The sequence below is a fragment of the Pelmatolapia mariae genome, linkage group LG18 (genome assembly GCF_036321145.2).
Source record: "Pelmatolapia mariae isolate MD_Pm_ZW linkage group LG18, Pm_UMD_F_2, whole genome shotgun sequence".
Lineage (NCBI taxonomy): Eukaryota > Metazoa > Chordata > Actinopteri > Cichliformes > Cichlidae > Pelmatolapia > Pelmatolapia mariae.
Genome location: NC_086243.1, coordinates 777,180 through 791,038, shown reverse-complemented (window position 1 = coordinate 791,038; position 13,859 = coordinate 777,180). Strand labels below are relative to the sequence as shown.

General features: G+C 45.0%; 1 protein-coding gene across 1 annotated transcript; it reads left to right on the top strand.

Moving 5' to 3' along the window:
- The first annotated feature begins 5,939 nt into the window (after positions 1–5,939).
- On the top strand, positions 5,940–10,963 carry mrpl37 (mitochondrial ribosomal protein L37). The gene is made up of 8 exons (XM_063462812.1): positions 5,940–6,434; positions 6,781–6,964; positions 8,292–8,407; positions 8,486–8,674; positions 8,777–8,931; positions 9,019–9,150; positions 10,285–10,359; positions 10,655–10,963. Exons 1-8 carry the CDS (start codon positions 6,065–6,067, stop codon positions 10,730–10,732), a joined length of 1,299 nt encoding a protein of 432 aa, XP_063318882.1. The 5' UTR covers positions 5,940–6,064; the 3' UTR covers positions 10,733–10,963.
- The last annotated feature ends 2,896 nt before the right edge of the window (positions 10,964–13,859 follow it).

Sequence of the window (13,859 nt, the reverse complement as noted above, 5' to 3'; positions counted from 1 at the left end):
CTCGATGTTGTCCTCATAAGGGTCTTCTGAATTGCTCTTTGTCTGGTCCCTCGCCCAGGACCAATTTGCCATGGGAGACCCTACCAGGGGGCAAAAGCCCCCAGACAACATAGCCCCTGGGATCCCTGGGACACAAACCCCTCCACCACGATAAGGTAGCAATTCACGGAGAGGATCGCGTGAGAGAGATTGATATTTCACTGATGATTTCTCCTTCAGTACGCCCCTCCTGTTTAATCAGAAAGCAGAGATGACTGTGCAAACAGTGATCCTATCATACCTGGCATGTACTCTCTGCTCCTTCCCTCCTCTGATGAGTTTTGTTGTAGTACCATGACCTGCCAGCAGAGGTCTTTCAGAGAGGCAATAAAAACCCAGGTAGCTCAGTGTTTCTGTCACCTCACATCAGATCTTCAGCAGTATTAAAGTTAATTTTCAGTGTTGTTGGTCATCATAGTTGCTATTTTAACAGACGGGTTATATATAGGCTAACATGCTTCAGCCCACTGAAGCATGTTAGATTAATATTAATATTTTATTAAATGATCATTGAAAAAGGCAGACTGTAATAACACTTTTGTGTGAACTGTAAAGTGAATTTATTTATAGATCCCATTTAGAACAACAGAGGTTGATCCAAAGTGTTTTCCAGGAAAGTGCATTCACATTCCAGCTTTCCAGAAAACCCAGTTTGGAACATGTGAACAGTGAACTGACATGTGTATTACTTTTTTTAGGCTATCATGACTTATTCCTGGTCTGATTAACGCTCCTCTGTCCAGATAACTTCACAGGAAAACCATCTTCCTTGACCACCAGCAGCCCAAAGTGTAACTGCACCCAGCAGACCCACAATGCAACAGGTGAGCGCTCACAAGCATGTTATCAGTTTGATGTCACTGATTGTGCTCATCAGAGTCAGGACTTTAGTAATATGTTATAACGTATGATTGAAAGTCTTACACGGAGCAGGATTTCCACAGTAGCTGCTGTTTCTTTATTTTTAGTGCTGATTTTTTCAGTCTTATTTCAGTTTTTTACAGTTTCCAAAGAGCAGTGCAGAGGCTCAGACTTCTCTCCCAGTAGAAATGTGTTGGCTTTTCCCCCTCTCCCTCCCTGGGGGTTCACACTTCACTATCCATTCCAACCCCTGCACAGGAAAACACACTCAGACTGAGAGATGAGGAGAAAGTCAAATGTTTCCTTCATGTCTGTGTGCTATACATGCTAATCTATCGCTCCCCTCTAAATGCGGCTCCTCTCTGCGTGCGCTCCTTAGCTTCTGAGGGATTTTATGTAACCCAGTGTGCATTCATCTGTGTCTACGCAGGTCTGAAGGGTCAGATGTGGTTCTGGGTGCTTCTGGGAAAAACTACCATCCTGCTCCTGAGCCTGGCCTCGCTGGCTGTAAAACACAAGACAGGATGAGATCAGATGGACACCCATATCTCCTCTCAGCATTGCTTTGTTTGTATTATTCAGTTTTAAGATATAGCCTCTTTTATTCTGTCTTCTTTTAAATTTAAGCTCTGCATTATTTAGTCTGCAATTAACACGCATGCACACACACATTTGACTAAATACCCACTGCAAGCAACAATCAGTTTATACTGGGGCTCACTCATTTGCAGTAAATTTGTTTTTTTGTAGTGTCTGATTTGCTGAAGCTTTGCTCTTTAAATTAACACCAGGATCCATGATTTTGCAAATTATTTTCATCATGATTTGCTTAAAATAATAATTAAAACATGTCAATGGTGTTTTTAAAACAACTCGAGACATTAAAACAGTAAATAATTCACTTATTAACTCCCCAATAGTTTGCTCTGAGGCTGCATAACCAACACCAGATTATGTCGACTCCTTCAGTGGATGGACGGGAACATGATAGTATTCTTCAGTATTATTGTCTGCACATAGAGAGGGCTAGATGAACATGGGGCACTGGTTTAGGTCACTGTTGTGATCTACATCCTGAAAGGCTAATGATGCAGAGGCCCCTGAGCTGTTTGCTGCTCCTCTTTGTCCCAGCTTTCTTCTGTTCTCTTCACTGTCATACTGCTAAATAAATGCAACAAATAAAAAAATGGTCTTGTGTGTACTTGTTTTAGATATTATTTTGGAAAAAATTTAGAGAGGGCTTGTTTAAACATATTAAGATCATGACATTTGAATATCTAGCAGTTAGCACAAGGGCCTAAAATAACAGTAATGTAACTGTGTGCCTGATCCCGGCTGACAGAGATGATGACAGTTTGGAATATCGTCCAGGTTTATCTGTATTATCATATGTACTGCTCAACCATCCAGGAAAGTGTAGCCAAGTACAGGATAGGGTAGGGGAAGTTAAAGTAAGATGGAAAGAATGGGCCAATAGCTAGATTCGCAGGAGGGTCATGGTGAGTTGCGTGCAGAAGAATGACTGGAGCCACAGGTAAAGTTGCTTTGAATTGTATTGAATTATATAGCAACAATTAAACAGCACTTCATAAACAGGAATGAAACATTAAATAAGATACAACAACAGCAATAATAATAGTAACCAGAATCCTATCTGAGCTCAGATATGTCAGTCTTGCCGGCTTAATAGTCCGTGTTCAGGTCAAAAGTCTGTGATTGGTGCGATTTCATCCTACCGCACTGTTGCAATTGTTCGTGAGAGAAGAGCAACCTGCCCTTCTGGGCCAACTCGGAATGGCTGTGGTTCGGTTCAAAGGGAAAAGCTCGCCATGTTCCTCGTCAGGAAGAAATCCAGGTCTCACGATCCCACAAAAAAAAGCTAGCATGCTTCTAATGTTCAACTCTCAGAGAGGATCTTGTCCGCTTCATCCACCCCCATGCAGATCGCGATGGTTCCAAAGTCCAGAGTGTTCAAAACAAATCAGGTCCGGTTCTCCAAGGTCCATGCAGATCTCCGGTATGGATATTTGCTCAATTTATCAAGTTTACAGTTATTTTCCAGCAACAAGCTTGGCGGTGAAAATCAGCGATGGTCTCGTGCACCTCCGTCTCTCTCTGTGTCTGAGCACATGTGACCGTACAGAGCAGGGGAAGGCGGGGCTTGTTCCTTCCTAACCGGCAGGGGTGTTAAATATACTCTCTGGGGTTTTATTCTAATATTTATATTATTTATCTTTTATTATTGATTTACTTTAGCTCAACTCAGTGATTAACAGAGTAATGAAGCACAATTAACAATAACAATGTTGTAGTGCATTACAGAGTCGTGTAAACCCACTGGGTTACACAAGGACCTCCCAGAGAGTTGGTTCTTCTGGTGTGGGTGCTGGGTTTTCAGTGGAGGAAACATGTCCTCATCCATGCATGTGACCTCCTGAGTCTGACTGAAGCTTTTAAACAGTACATCTGGATACTGGTCAAAACTAGCACCATTACTAAGAATGGAGTATGGGTTCAGTTTACTGGTCCTTAATTATTATAACCACTGATCAATGGCCATTTACAGAGAGCTGGGGACCGGCTGCAATCATAGTACCCACCCAACCAAACACACGACTCCACTGGCTCACTGAAAACGTCTCGTCAGAGGATGGTTGCAGATGTGCTCTACACATGATCCCCACTGCCAGTATCACTAAAAACAATGAGGTCATATATGCAAATGCCACAGTAATACTAAAAGCACTTGGGTATAAGACTGTAAAGAGTAAGCTCCACACAGAGAAGAAGGCAGGAAGCCAAAATCAGTGAAGTCAGTGAACAGAGGTGCAGATAGACACCATGAGAAACATGTCCTGGGTGAAAAAGAAGCACTACAAGATGTCCGTAACTACAAAACAAAGGCTCACAGCTCAGCCCAGTACACTGAAGAGATATAGTAGAAAAGAAGAGGTCCAGAAAAAAATGGCTTGTTCTCCAGAGCTCCATGCTGTGAGGGGAAAGGGGAAATAGCACAAGCACAGACCCACTCATAGCTGAAATTGAGCAATACTGAAAGAACATCGTGGTGAAAGCAGCGTCACATAAGGTAGTCGGTGAACCGAAGACCACAACAATCTCACAGAGCAAGAGCCAGTCAACATCTCAAAGGCAGACATCTAATAATGTGTCTTCAGAATGAAGAGTTGGACGGTGCCAAGACCTGACATTATCTATGACTACTGGCTGAAGAGGCCAGTGGCCCTCGGTGATCAGCTGGCTGCACAAATATGGGTGCTGTTAACAGCAGGTACTCAGAGCTAGCTAACACAGGGCAGACCTTCCTCCCTTCACCCCAACCGGTCATTGCAGATGGCCCCGCCCCTCCCTGAGCCTGGTCCTGCCGGAGGTTTCTTCCTGTTAAAAAGGAGTTTTTCCTTCCCACTGTCGCCAAAGTCATTGCTCATATGATTGTTGGGTTATTCTCTGTATGTAGTATTGTAGGGTCTACCTTATAAAATAAAGCGCCTTGAGGCGACTGTTGTTGTGATTTGGTGCTGTATAAATAAAACTGAATTGCATAGACCAGTTCTGAATGCAAACAATCCCTACAATGGAAAAACACCCTTAAACTCCCGGCTAATTACCTGCCTCTCCATAACATGGAAGCTCCTCTCAAGTATTGTAGTAACCAAGCTGAGAAAGACATGAGGGGCTTCTGTAGCTGGAATGGCTCAGGAGGTAGAGCATGTCATCTACTATGGTTCATATAGAGTCCAGAACTGGTGACTACATCTTGACTGCATCCGTCTTTTCGCCAGTCTCTTTAGCCTGTCACGAGTAGCCTACTTTGCACATTTACTGCCAAACAGTCAGAGAAGAAGTCAGCGGTCATCAGATACAGGAATGGGCTAGAATGGCCTGTTTTAACATATACAGAAATCACAATGCTGTTTTAAAATAACAGCTTCATAATCTCCAAAATGCGGGAGCGGGATCAAGATTATAAACACGTAACAGCAGGCTAGTGATGTTCGATTCGTGAACGAATCGTTCGATACTCGAGAATCACTTTACTGACTCGTGAATCATGATTCACAAGCACAACTGACTCACTGACTCATCCCTGTTGCTGTTAGCAAACTAATTCCATTAGCAGAAATATATCTAGCTTATAATTAAAACTGTGAGGAAAAAAACAACAGCCAGTTTCTTAACAAAAACATTCCTGCTCTGAACTGGAAGAAAAAACCCTGAGTAGAAGCTCACATCAAGACAATAGCTCCTCGGTTCACAGTAGCATCGCTCAGCTAACATGCTAACAGCACATTTGAGTTACTCACTCCCTCCCTTGCTGTGCTGAATCGTAGGTAAGCGAATCACTCAGGACTGACTAACCCCCTCCCTCCTGGCTCACAGCTCAAAGGAGTTGAACGAATCACCGACTCACTCACCCCCTCCCTTGCTGTGCTGAATCATAGCATAAGTGAATCACTCAGGACTCACTAACCCCCTCCCTCCTGGCTCACAGCTCAAAGGAGTTGAACGAATCACCGACTCACTCACCCCCTCCCTTGCTGTGCTGAATCATAGCATAAGCGAATCACTCACTCACTCACCCCCTCCCTCCTGGCTCACAGCTTCTTCTTCTTCTTGGTTGGCAACCAATGTTAAGGCGCATTACTGCCCCCTGGCGCACAGCTCAGTGGACATTTAGATGAGAAAATATATATTTGACACATTTAAGGAAAATACTAATAAAATAAAATAAAAATAAATAAACGTTCCCTTTAGAATTTTTTTTGCTCTTTTTTGCTCTATAAAATAGTTGTTTTCTTTTACAATCATTCATCTTAGCAGTAGGATTTACATGAAAAGAGAAACAAATTAAGTTTGAGTGAAAATGTACATTTTTGCACTCTCCGGTCAACTGACTCAGTGACTCAAATGACTCAAGAAACCCGATTCACTTTGGTGAGTGACTCATTAAAACTCGATTCAGTAAAAAGAATCGAATTTACCATCACTACAGCAGGCGGCGCTATGCTCCCCCGCTTACAGTTCAACACAAATTAAAAGAAGAAGAAGTGTCATGGCGTTGTCCCACAGCACGGTTACAGACAAGCAATGAGTCAGGTCAGAGTTTGTTGTTAAAGGCTCAACGAGAAGAACAACGGGAGGAGAAATGTTTCCTGAAACGGCTCAGCGTTTAAAAACGGCGGCTCCGCTCTTCTCTCACACCGCCTTTTTGACGGATTTGAGGCGGTTGTCGGCACATGGAGGGGCCCGGAGACACCTCACTGTCGGCCGCTGCCTTACAGCCAAGGTCCCCCCTCCGCGGAAACCTAGGGAGAGGGTCGAAATCCCGGGACTGGAGATGGTCACATACGGAGAGAGGATGCACTATGTCCCGGGGCTGGCGAAACCTGCTACCCAGCACTGGGAGAGGGACTACAAGGACCCGCGATATTACAAGTCTCCCCCTGCCCACGAGATGCTGCTGTACAAGGACAAGCCGTGTTATATGTTCAACCAGAGGACCAGCGCGCTGGAAGGTAACGGCTGTGTCACACTGAGCACCCCGCTGCCCGGTGGTCGCTGCCCGGGGTTCATTAGACACACATGAGCATTATTATCGAAGTCTACGGGAGTGCAAGAGATGCTTGGCTGACTGACAGGCCTCATCAGAAATCACTCATATGATGCTTGTTTATGTGCACCATAATCAAGATTTTAATAAATAGGCGCAAAAGGAGCTTTACTCTGAGAGAAGTTTATTTTGAAAGTCTTTATAGCTAAAGGTAGACCCACGTGATCACGCAGATTTGATTCATTTTAAAAAGCTTTTATTTGAAATCTTCAGTTTTATTTATATAGAAATTTTGCCTGTCGGTCTCTCAGGTGTGCGTCAGGCTGCCTGGCTGACCAAAACCCAGGTGATCCCAGGTCTCCCTGCACAGCTCCTCTCCCTCGCAGAGAACCCTGAAAATCAGATCCCAGATCAGGATGAGCGTGTACAGAATGCCATCAAACACGCGCGCTTCTGGGACACGACAGAGGATCGACCGCGTAAAGAGAAATACAGGTTGGGTGACATCTATACTTACACTTATGGTGTGGCTGTAGTTCAGGAGGTAGAGCAGGTCACCTACTGACCGGAAAGTTGGTGGTTCGATCCCTGGCTCCTCCAGTCTACATGTCAAGTATCCTTGGGTACTAACCCCAAGTTGCTCTCCGATGCATCCATCGGAGTGTGAATGTGTGTGAATGTAGTTAGAAACCACTAAGTACAGAGGAAGTGCTTGGGAGAATGGGTGTGACTGGGTGATTGAGATGTGGTATAGAGTGCTTTAGGTACTCCGGGAGAGTAGAAAAGTGCTATATAAGAATCAGTCCACCATGCAGTGTGGACTTCCACAGACACACTCGACTACAATGCAACATTTCCTTAGGGATTAATAAAGTATTCTGATAACAGGAATCACTGCTATTCCACTGTGTCTGAAGCAGACTTTGTCCACGATTTAGACTTCTACACATGTGGATGTGTGTGTGGTGTGAATGAGACACGGTGGGTCCATGGGTCAGTGTTTTGAGCCATTTTATTGATTTCACATCACACCACGACACACCAACCCCTGATTCCCCGTGTTTTTAACTCGGCGGGCGTGATTAAGGATGCCGTGCAGGTGCGTCCGCCCTCCCTGCACGGCACCGCAGACCACGCCCCACCACAGTGTGTTTGCAAACCCACGATTCACGACTGTTATTAAGGAAGCAGGCTTAATTTACAGATCTGACATCATTTGAATACAGTCTGTTTAGGGCTGTGACACATGTGTACTGTTTACTGCAATATTTTTTCATTGCTTTAGTTGATGGTTTGCATTGGTCCCCATGGCACCACCGGAGGACCAGCCAAAACAACCTGAGGGGGTTGTTTGGAAACGAGGGGCTGCCTCTGTATGTTCAGAAAACAAGCTGGTCCCCGACAGAGACACCAACACACAAGTGACAGCGCATGGAGAGAGTTTATGAATGAGAAGCAAACATGCTGCCAGCTGCTCCAAATAAGCCACAGAGTCAAACGCTGGATCAGGCTTTTGTCTGCGGCACACCACATAATAAAGACTGACGAACATAAGAGCTGCCATTACAACTCATATCTATGCTTTGGTCCAAACACTCGACTCCAGGTATACAGTGGAGTTAACGCATGAATACAGTGACCTGTCCCTTCATGAGCTTAACGGTGCACTTCATCAGAGACTGGACAGGGTTGATGTTTTCAGACGTTCCACACAGGAGCAGTAATGATAGGCGGAGTCATAATAATGCTCATATTATTTTTTTTATTTAAATGTAAAAAAGAATCGTATAAACTAACTGTCCCTTTGTTGCTTGTTCCTCAGCAACACTCTGCTGCTCAACCTGCTGCACCTGTGTGCGACTCTACAGTCCAGCCACCCGGCCGTCGGGAGGAGGATGCTTGCGGAGAACTACTCGCTGGCAACCACGTGGAAAAGAGGTATCGTACCCTCGTGCTCAGCAGGATCATTTTGACTGCGAGTCGTGACTAATACGATCAAACGTGTTTGTGTGTCAGGTGAGGATCTCCTCCAGATAAGAGGTCAGAACGGTTTACTGCTGAACAGCATGGATCCTCTCCCAGAGGTGTCTGGTAAACAGGAGGTGGCCGACACAGCGGATCACGTCCTGGACACCTTCTATCCCGTCTCCCCGACTATCGACCTCCAGAAAGTGCACGTGTACAAAGAGGAGGTAAACCACACAGGTGAGAGGTTAGCCAGCTGTCATCCTTTCTGTAACGGAGGTCTGCTGTGTGCTTCTGTCTGCTCCTCACGCTCAGTGACAGAAGTCTGTCATGTCCACTCAGGTTTCAGAGATGACTACCCTTACCCTCACGCCCACACGCTGTACTTCCTGGAGTCAGCTGATCCTCGTTGTAAGCTCCGCCCAGAGCAGTTTAGAACCAAGATGACCATGTTTACCTTTGGAAACGCGCTGGCCCGTGCACACAAGCTCTATGGGGTAAGCATGCATGCAAACGAACAGCAACGCTTTAACTCAGTTTGAACAATGTTGTGTTTCTTAATTATCCCTCTTCATGTGCGTCAGACTCGTCCCCAGCGACTCTTAGACCGTCCTGTGACCGTGCAGTCAGTCGGGACCAATGGTAGGATTTTCCAGTTCATGGTTTTCCAGCTGAATACCACGGAGCTCTCAGGAGACAATGGAATTAAAAACCAGGTGAGCTGTATGTGAGGAGTCCTGGGCTGAAGCCTGCACACACTCGTGGGCATGAATGGTAACGTGTTTCTCTCCTTAAATGTGTTTTCTCTAAACGTATATGTGCAGATTCCAACATATAAGTGGTGCTGATGGCTCTGCAGCGTCAAGGCTAAAATGCATCAACCTGTCATAAGTGATCATGGAGGAGTGTCAGGTGTAGTTTCCATTTACACAGTTACATACAAAGGATTCCTTTGATAGTACTCAGTTACTGACCAGTTCTGGTCAGAAGGTGTCATGTTGCAGTTTCCACGATCATCAGTTCAAACAGTTGTTTAACTTATTCAGATGAGCTCCCTCCCATCAGAGGACACTGGTTAGGATGTTCAGGAACAGCCCAGGGGCCTCTAGGTGTCCTCACACCTGCACTGTGTGCTCTCTGCTCCAAATCAGTTGATGACTTTATAAACTTGTAGCTTTTCTTCATGGTTTGTTTTGTTTTTACATGGAGAAAAATCAGAGTGAAGCTTTCAAACCAGCCACTTCAAATGAACTCTACAACTCAGCAAAGAAGAGCGGACGAATAATCTGCCAGCATCCAGTCAGATTACAGCGTGTTAACCTGTGTGGATTATTTATGCTGTGAAATCATTCAGCCTTGGAAAAAGAAAGTACAGGATGCTGACATCACGCCCATGATAAGTGTGTAGGGAAATATCACGGCTGTAAATGCAGTCCATTTACAATTCAGTGCAAGGATTTTACTATAGATTTGCAGATTCAGTGCACGCTGTATTGTTCACCATGACTTTCTTCTTACAGCTCGTGCTATGTTGTGCTAAGTATCACTCCAAAACCTGTCAGTGTGGCACAAAGGCACGACTCATTCCTCGCCAGTATGTAAATACTATGTATGTCTTGGTGCTTCCTTGTGTTATTGAGGGTTTGTAATAACTCCACAACTTACCAGCCCAGTTTAGCCCACAAACATAAGATGCTGTGAAGATCCTGGAACAGTGGCTACGTCTCTGATGGCCTCAGTAAACCTGTGGTTGCTCAGCATTAAGAAAGGAAGCTTATGGATGTGTCAACAAAAGTTGTTCTTTGTCCTCCAGCAGTCTGTTTTAGCTGTTCCGTTTTGTCCGTTTGCAGATGTGGCTGGAAGAAGACGTTGAACTGTATGATTTTGCAAAAGTTCGACCACTTATTAAAAAGAAGCAAGTCAAGGTACAGTTTCTGTTTGAGGGGAGGCGTGGCTTTCCCTAACTTTATTTATCTGTGTAGCTATCACCCTTTCTGTGTCAGTGCGCAGTAACTGCGCTCTGCAGTAACCGCGCAGTAACTGCGCTCTGCAGTAATGCAGTCTGCATGGATTTTTAGCTGCAACATTTTTGATGCATAGTTAAACACACTGAGTGAAAACTGTTACAGACGTATTGCGCATGCTTCCTTTTGACTGTGTGATGGGAGGAGCCACAGTGAAAATGTAATGGTTCTGATTGGTTGCTTTGTGTCTCCACAGATACCAGCTGGTCTGGCCGGATACAAGCCTGAGGCGTTCAGCAAGTTCCTGGCACTGTACCTGCATGGAGCTGTGTAGGACTGCATACCTCATACATCTGTTGTGTGTTTGTGTGAGCGATGCGCTGTCAGCAGTCAGTTGCCTGTGAAGTCTGTGTGTGTCTGTGTGTGTCTGTGATCTAAAACAGCATCTTATCAAAACTCCTGATTTTCTTTCAGTCAGTAACAGCGTCCGGGTGTTTCATGGAACTGCACCCACACTTCATCTACATCTTTATGATAACTTCTGAATAAAGGCTGCTTTTCTCAACACTTTGTTTATTCTTTCTTTCTCATTAGGTTTATCAAGCTGTTCATATGTAAATTCTTATACTCAAAGCTAAGGCTAAGTCCTGAAGCATGTCAGTACCCAACACGTGTTCGTTGGGTTGCTATTCTATGTTAAATGTGTAGACATACTTTTCCTTCCTCATCGAAAAGCAAATGAGTGGTTTTACTGTTCAGTGACTATATTTATGCTCATGTTAGGAGATGGCCTCTGGCCTAGGGCGATCTGAATACTTATACAACAACCACAAATGACACATTTGGTGGGTTTGCACGATTATCTTCTGTAGTTTAACATACCATTATTATCAAGGTAAACCACACCAGGCTCAGGCTGAAGAAGTCAGTATTAGTCTTCCACATCCTAAACAGAACAAATACATCCTGAATGAAGCTCACAAGTAATGGGAGTTTAGCAGTTTGAGGAAACTTACAGCACACAGTGGGGAGCTAAGAAAAAACAACGGGTAATTCAGTGGATTAATCACGGCGTGTTGCTTTCAGATATCTAAAGCTCATGTTAAAACTGTAGTTCTGACAAAATGCTAAAGACACAAATGCTCATAGAAGTCTCAACAGTATTAAAAGTGGCAGTGCTGACCTGAAATCTACAGCAAGGATTGTGATTTTATTCTTACTTTAAAATCTTACTTCTCACATACAAGTGTATCCATAAATCTGCTCCTTCCTCTTTGTGTGACCTGCTTCATATCACCACTGTTTCCTGCTCTCAGATCCTCATCTGCTATTCATCTTACTGTTCCTTCTGCTCGTCTCATCACTGTGGGGAACAGGGCCTTCAGTCGCTCTGCTCCTCGGCTCTGGAACTCTCTTCCTCCAGCCATAAGAAATATTGACTCCCTTTCCGTATTTAAGTCACAGCTCAAAACACATCTGTTCAAACTGGCTTATTTGCTTTAGTGCTGATTTGATCTGTTGTCAAGCTCTGTTTTGCTATTTTAACTTATTTTATGTATTTTATAACTATTGCCCCTTTTATTTTTTTCTTTTGTAAGGTGACCTTGGGTTTCTGAAAGGCACCTTCAAATAAAATGTATCATTATTATTATTATTATCATCATTATCATTATTATTATTATTACTTCCAAGGGAAACCAGTTTCTATATGTGGTAACCACTGAGATGATTCGGAATTTATGGTAATAGCCAGTGGCTCACGATAATAGTAAAAAAGTGAGGGTTGAGATGTCACTCATGGACTCCTGGGACCCCATAGTGAGAGGCGCTGCTCCCACCCTAGGGGAGGAAGTGGACCCCGGCCACATCTGTGCTACAGGCCAAATCCGCTCTTCAGCATCGTGACGTGGTGGGTCACGTCCAACAGGACAGAGGAGGATTTGGTCTTGGAGCAGTAACACCTCGGTGGCAACAGGCATCTGTAACCGAACGTTGAAAAATGGTGGTAGAGGAGGTGCAGCGACAGGAGGAAACAGCCAGACATGCCAGAGCCGTGGCACTGGCCAAGCAGGGTCGCTGGATGAATTGGGAGGAAAAGAGGAAACTCTCATGGAGTGAAATCTGGGGAATGGAGTCTAATAGACTAAGTTTCATCATCCGAGCGACATACGATGTGCTACCTTCCCCAATAAATCTGCAGCTGTGGTTTGGAAAGGACCCAGCCTGCCCCCTGTATACAGTCACAGCAACATCTTGGTTGGTTGTAGGACTAGCCTTACTCAGGGCAGATACACATGGAGACACAACCAGGTCCTCAGGTGTCTAGTCGAGAAAGTTGAGCGCAAAATAAAATCCATCAACGCTCAAACCTCCACGAACCAAGAGGATCGTCGGCTTCCATCAACATTTGTCCGGGAGGGAGACAAGCCGAGGACGAGCCCCTCAACCCCGGACCTGGGCCCGCTGAAGGTCACCAGGGACTGGCAGATGCAAGTGGACTTAGATCAGAGGCTAATTTTTCCCACAGAGATCGTAACAACTACTCTGCGACCAGACCTCGTATTTGGTCTAACTCCCAAAAACTTGCGTACGTCATTGAGCTGACGGTACCATGGGAGGAAGCAATTGAGGAAGCATTTGAGCGTAAGAAGCTGCGGTATACCAACTTGGCAGCTGAGGCAGAGGATAGAGGCTGGAAGATCAAGGTGCGCCCGGTGGAAGTGGGGTGCAGGGGCTTTGTTGCCAGCACAACAGCAAAACTGCTTAGAGAGCTTGGGATCAGAGGACAGGCGCAACGGCAGGCTATAAGAGAGCTAGCTAACATTGCTGAGAGGACCAATCACTGGCTATGGCTAAAAAGGGCTGACATCACTTTGGCAGCTAAGGGCAGTCAGCCAACCGCGAGACACGCCCAGGATTGATCGAGGGTAAAACATAACATTAGAAATTTTGCTGGTTGACTGCTACAGCTGTCTCAGGGCCTCCTGGGGGCTGTGCACTTAACCTCATGGTAGTGAAACTAAAAGGAGGAATGAAAAATGTTCCTCTCTTCTCCCCACTGCTCTTCTTCCCTTTTCTGGGAGGCAGTGGGGAGGTAGAGCGTACAGCCCCATCCAGCGGGGAGGTGTGGGAAGCCAGATCAGACACCCCCCTTCCGTCTCTCCTCTCTGCTCTCTCGTCCCTTTTGTGTTACTTCTCTCTATCACCTTTTCTATCCCTTTGAAGAAGTGAGGCTCAATAAATGTTAAAGAGGTAAGAATTATTTCTCAGTTGCAGTGAATAGATAGGAGAAAATAAACTGTAGAAAACTAAACAGAAGAAAGAAGAAGAGAAATAACAATTTAACATAAACCAATGACACACTCCAGGGCCTGATCAACCCTGGCAGGGCCTCCTTGAATGAGGGTGTCTAGTGATAATGGCCGAAACACCCGATGAATCCAAGGTCCACTACTGATGAT

Coding starts and splice junctions, on each gene's coding strand:
- mrpl37 (XM_063462812.1), top strand. CDS start 6,065: ATGTTTCCTGAAACGGCTCAGCGTTTAAAAACGGCGGCTCCGCTCTTC. Junction 6,965..8,291: donor CCGCGTAAAGAGAAATACAG/GTTGGGTGACAT, acceptor CTTGTTCCTCAG/CAACACTCTGCTGCTCAACC. Junction 10,360..10,654: donor TTAAAAAGAAGCAAGTCAAG/GTACAGTTTCTG, acceptor GTGTCTCCACAG/ATACCAGCTGGTCTGGCCGG.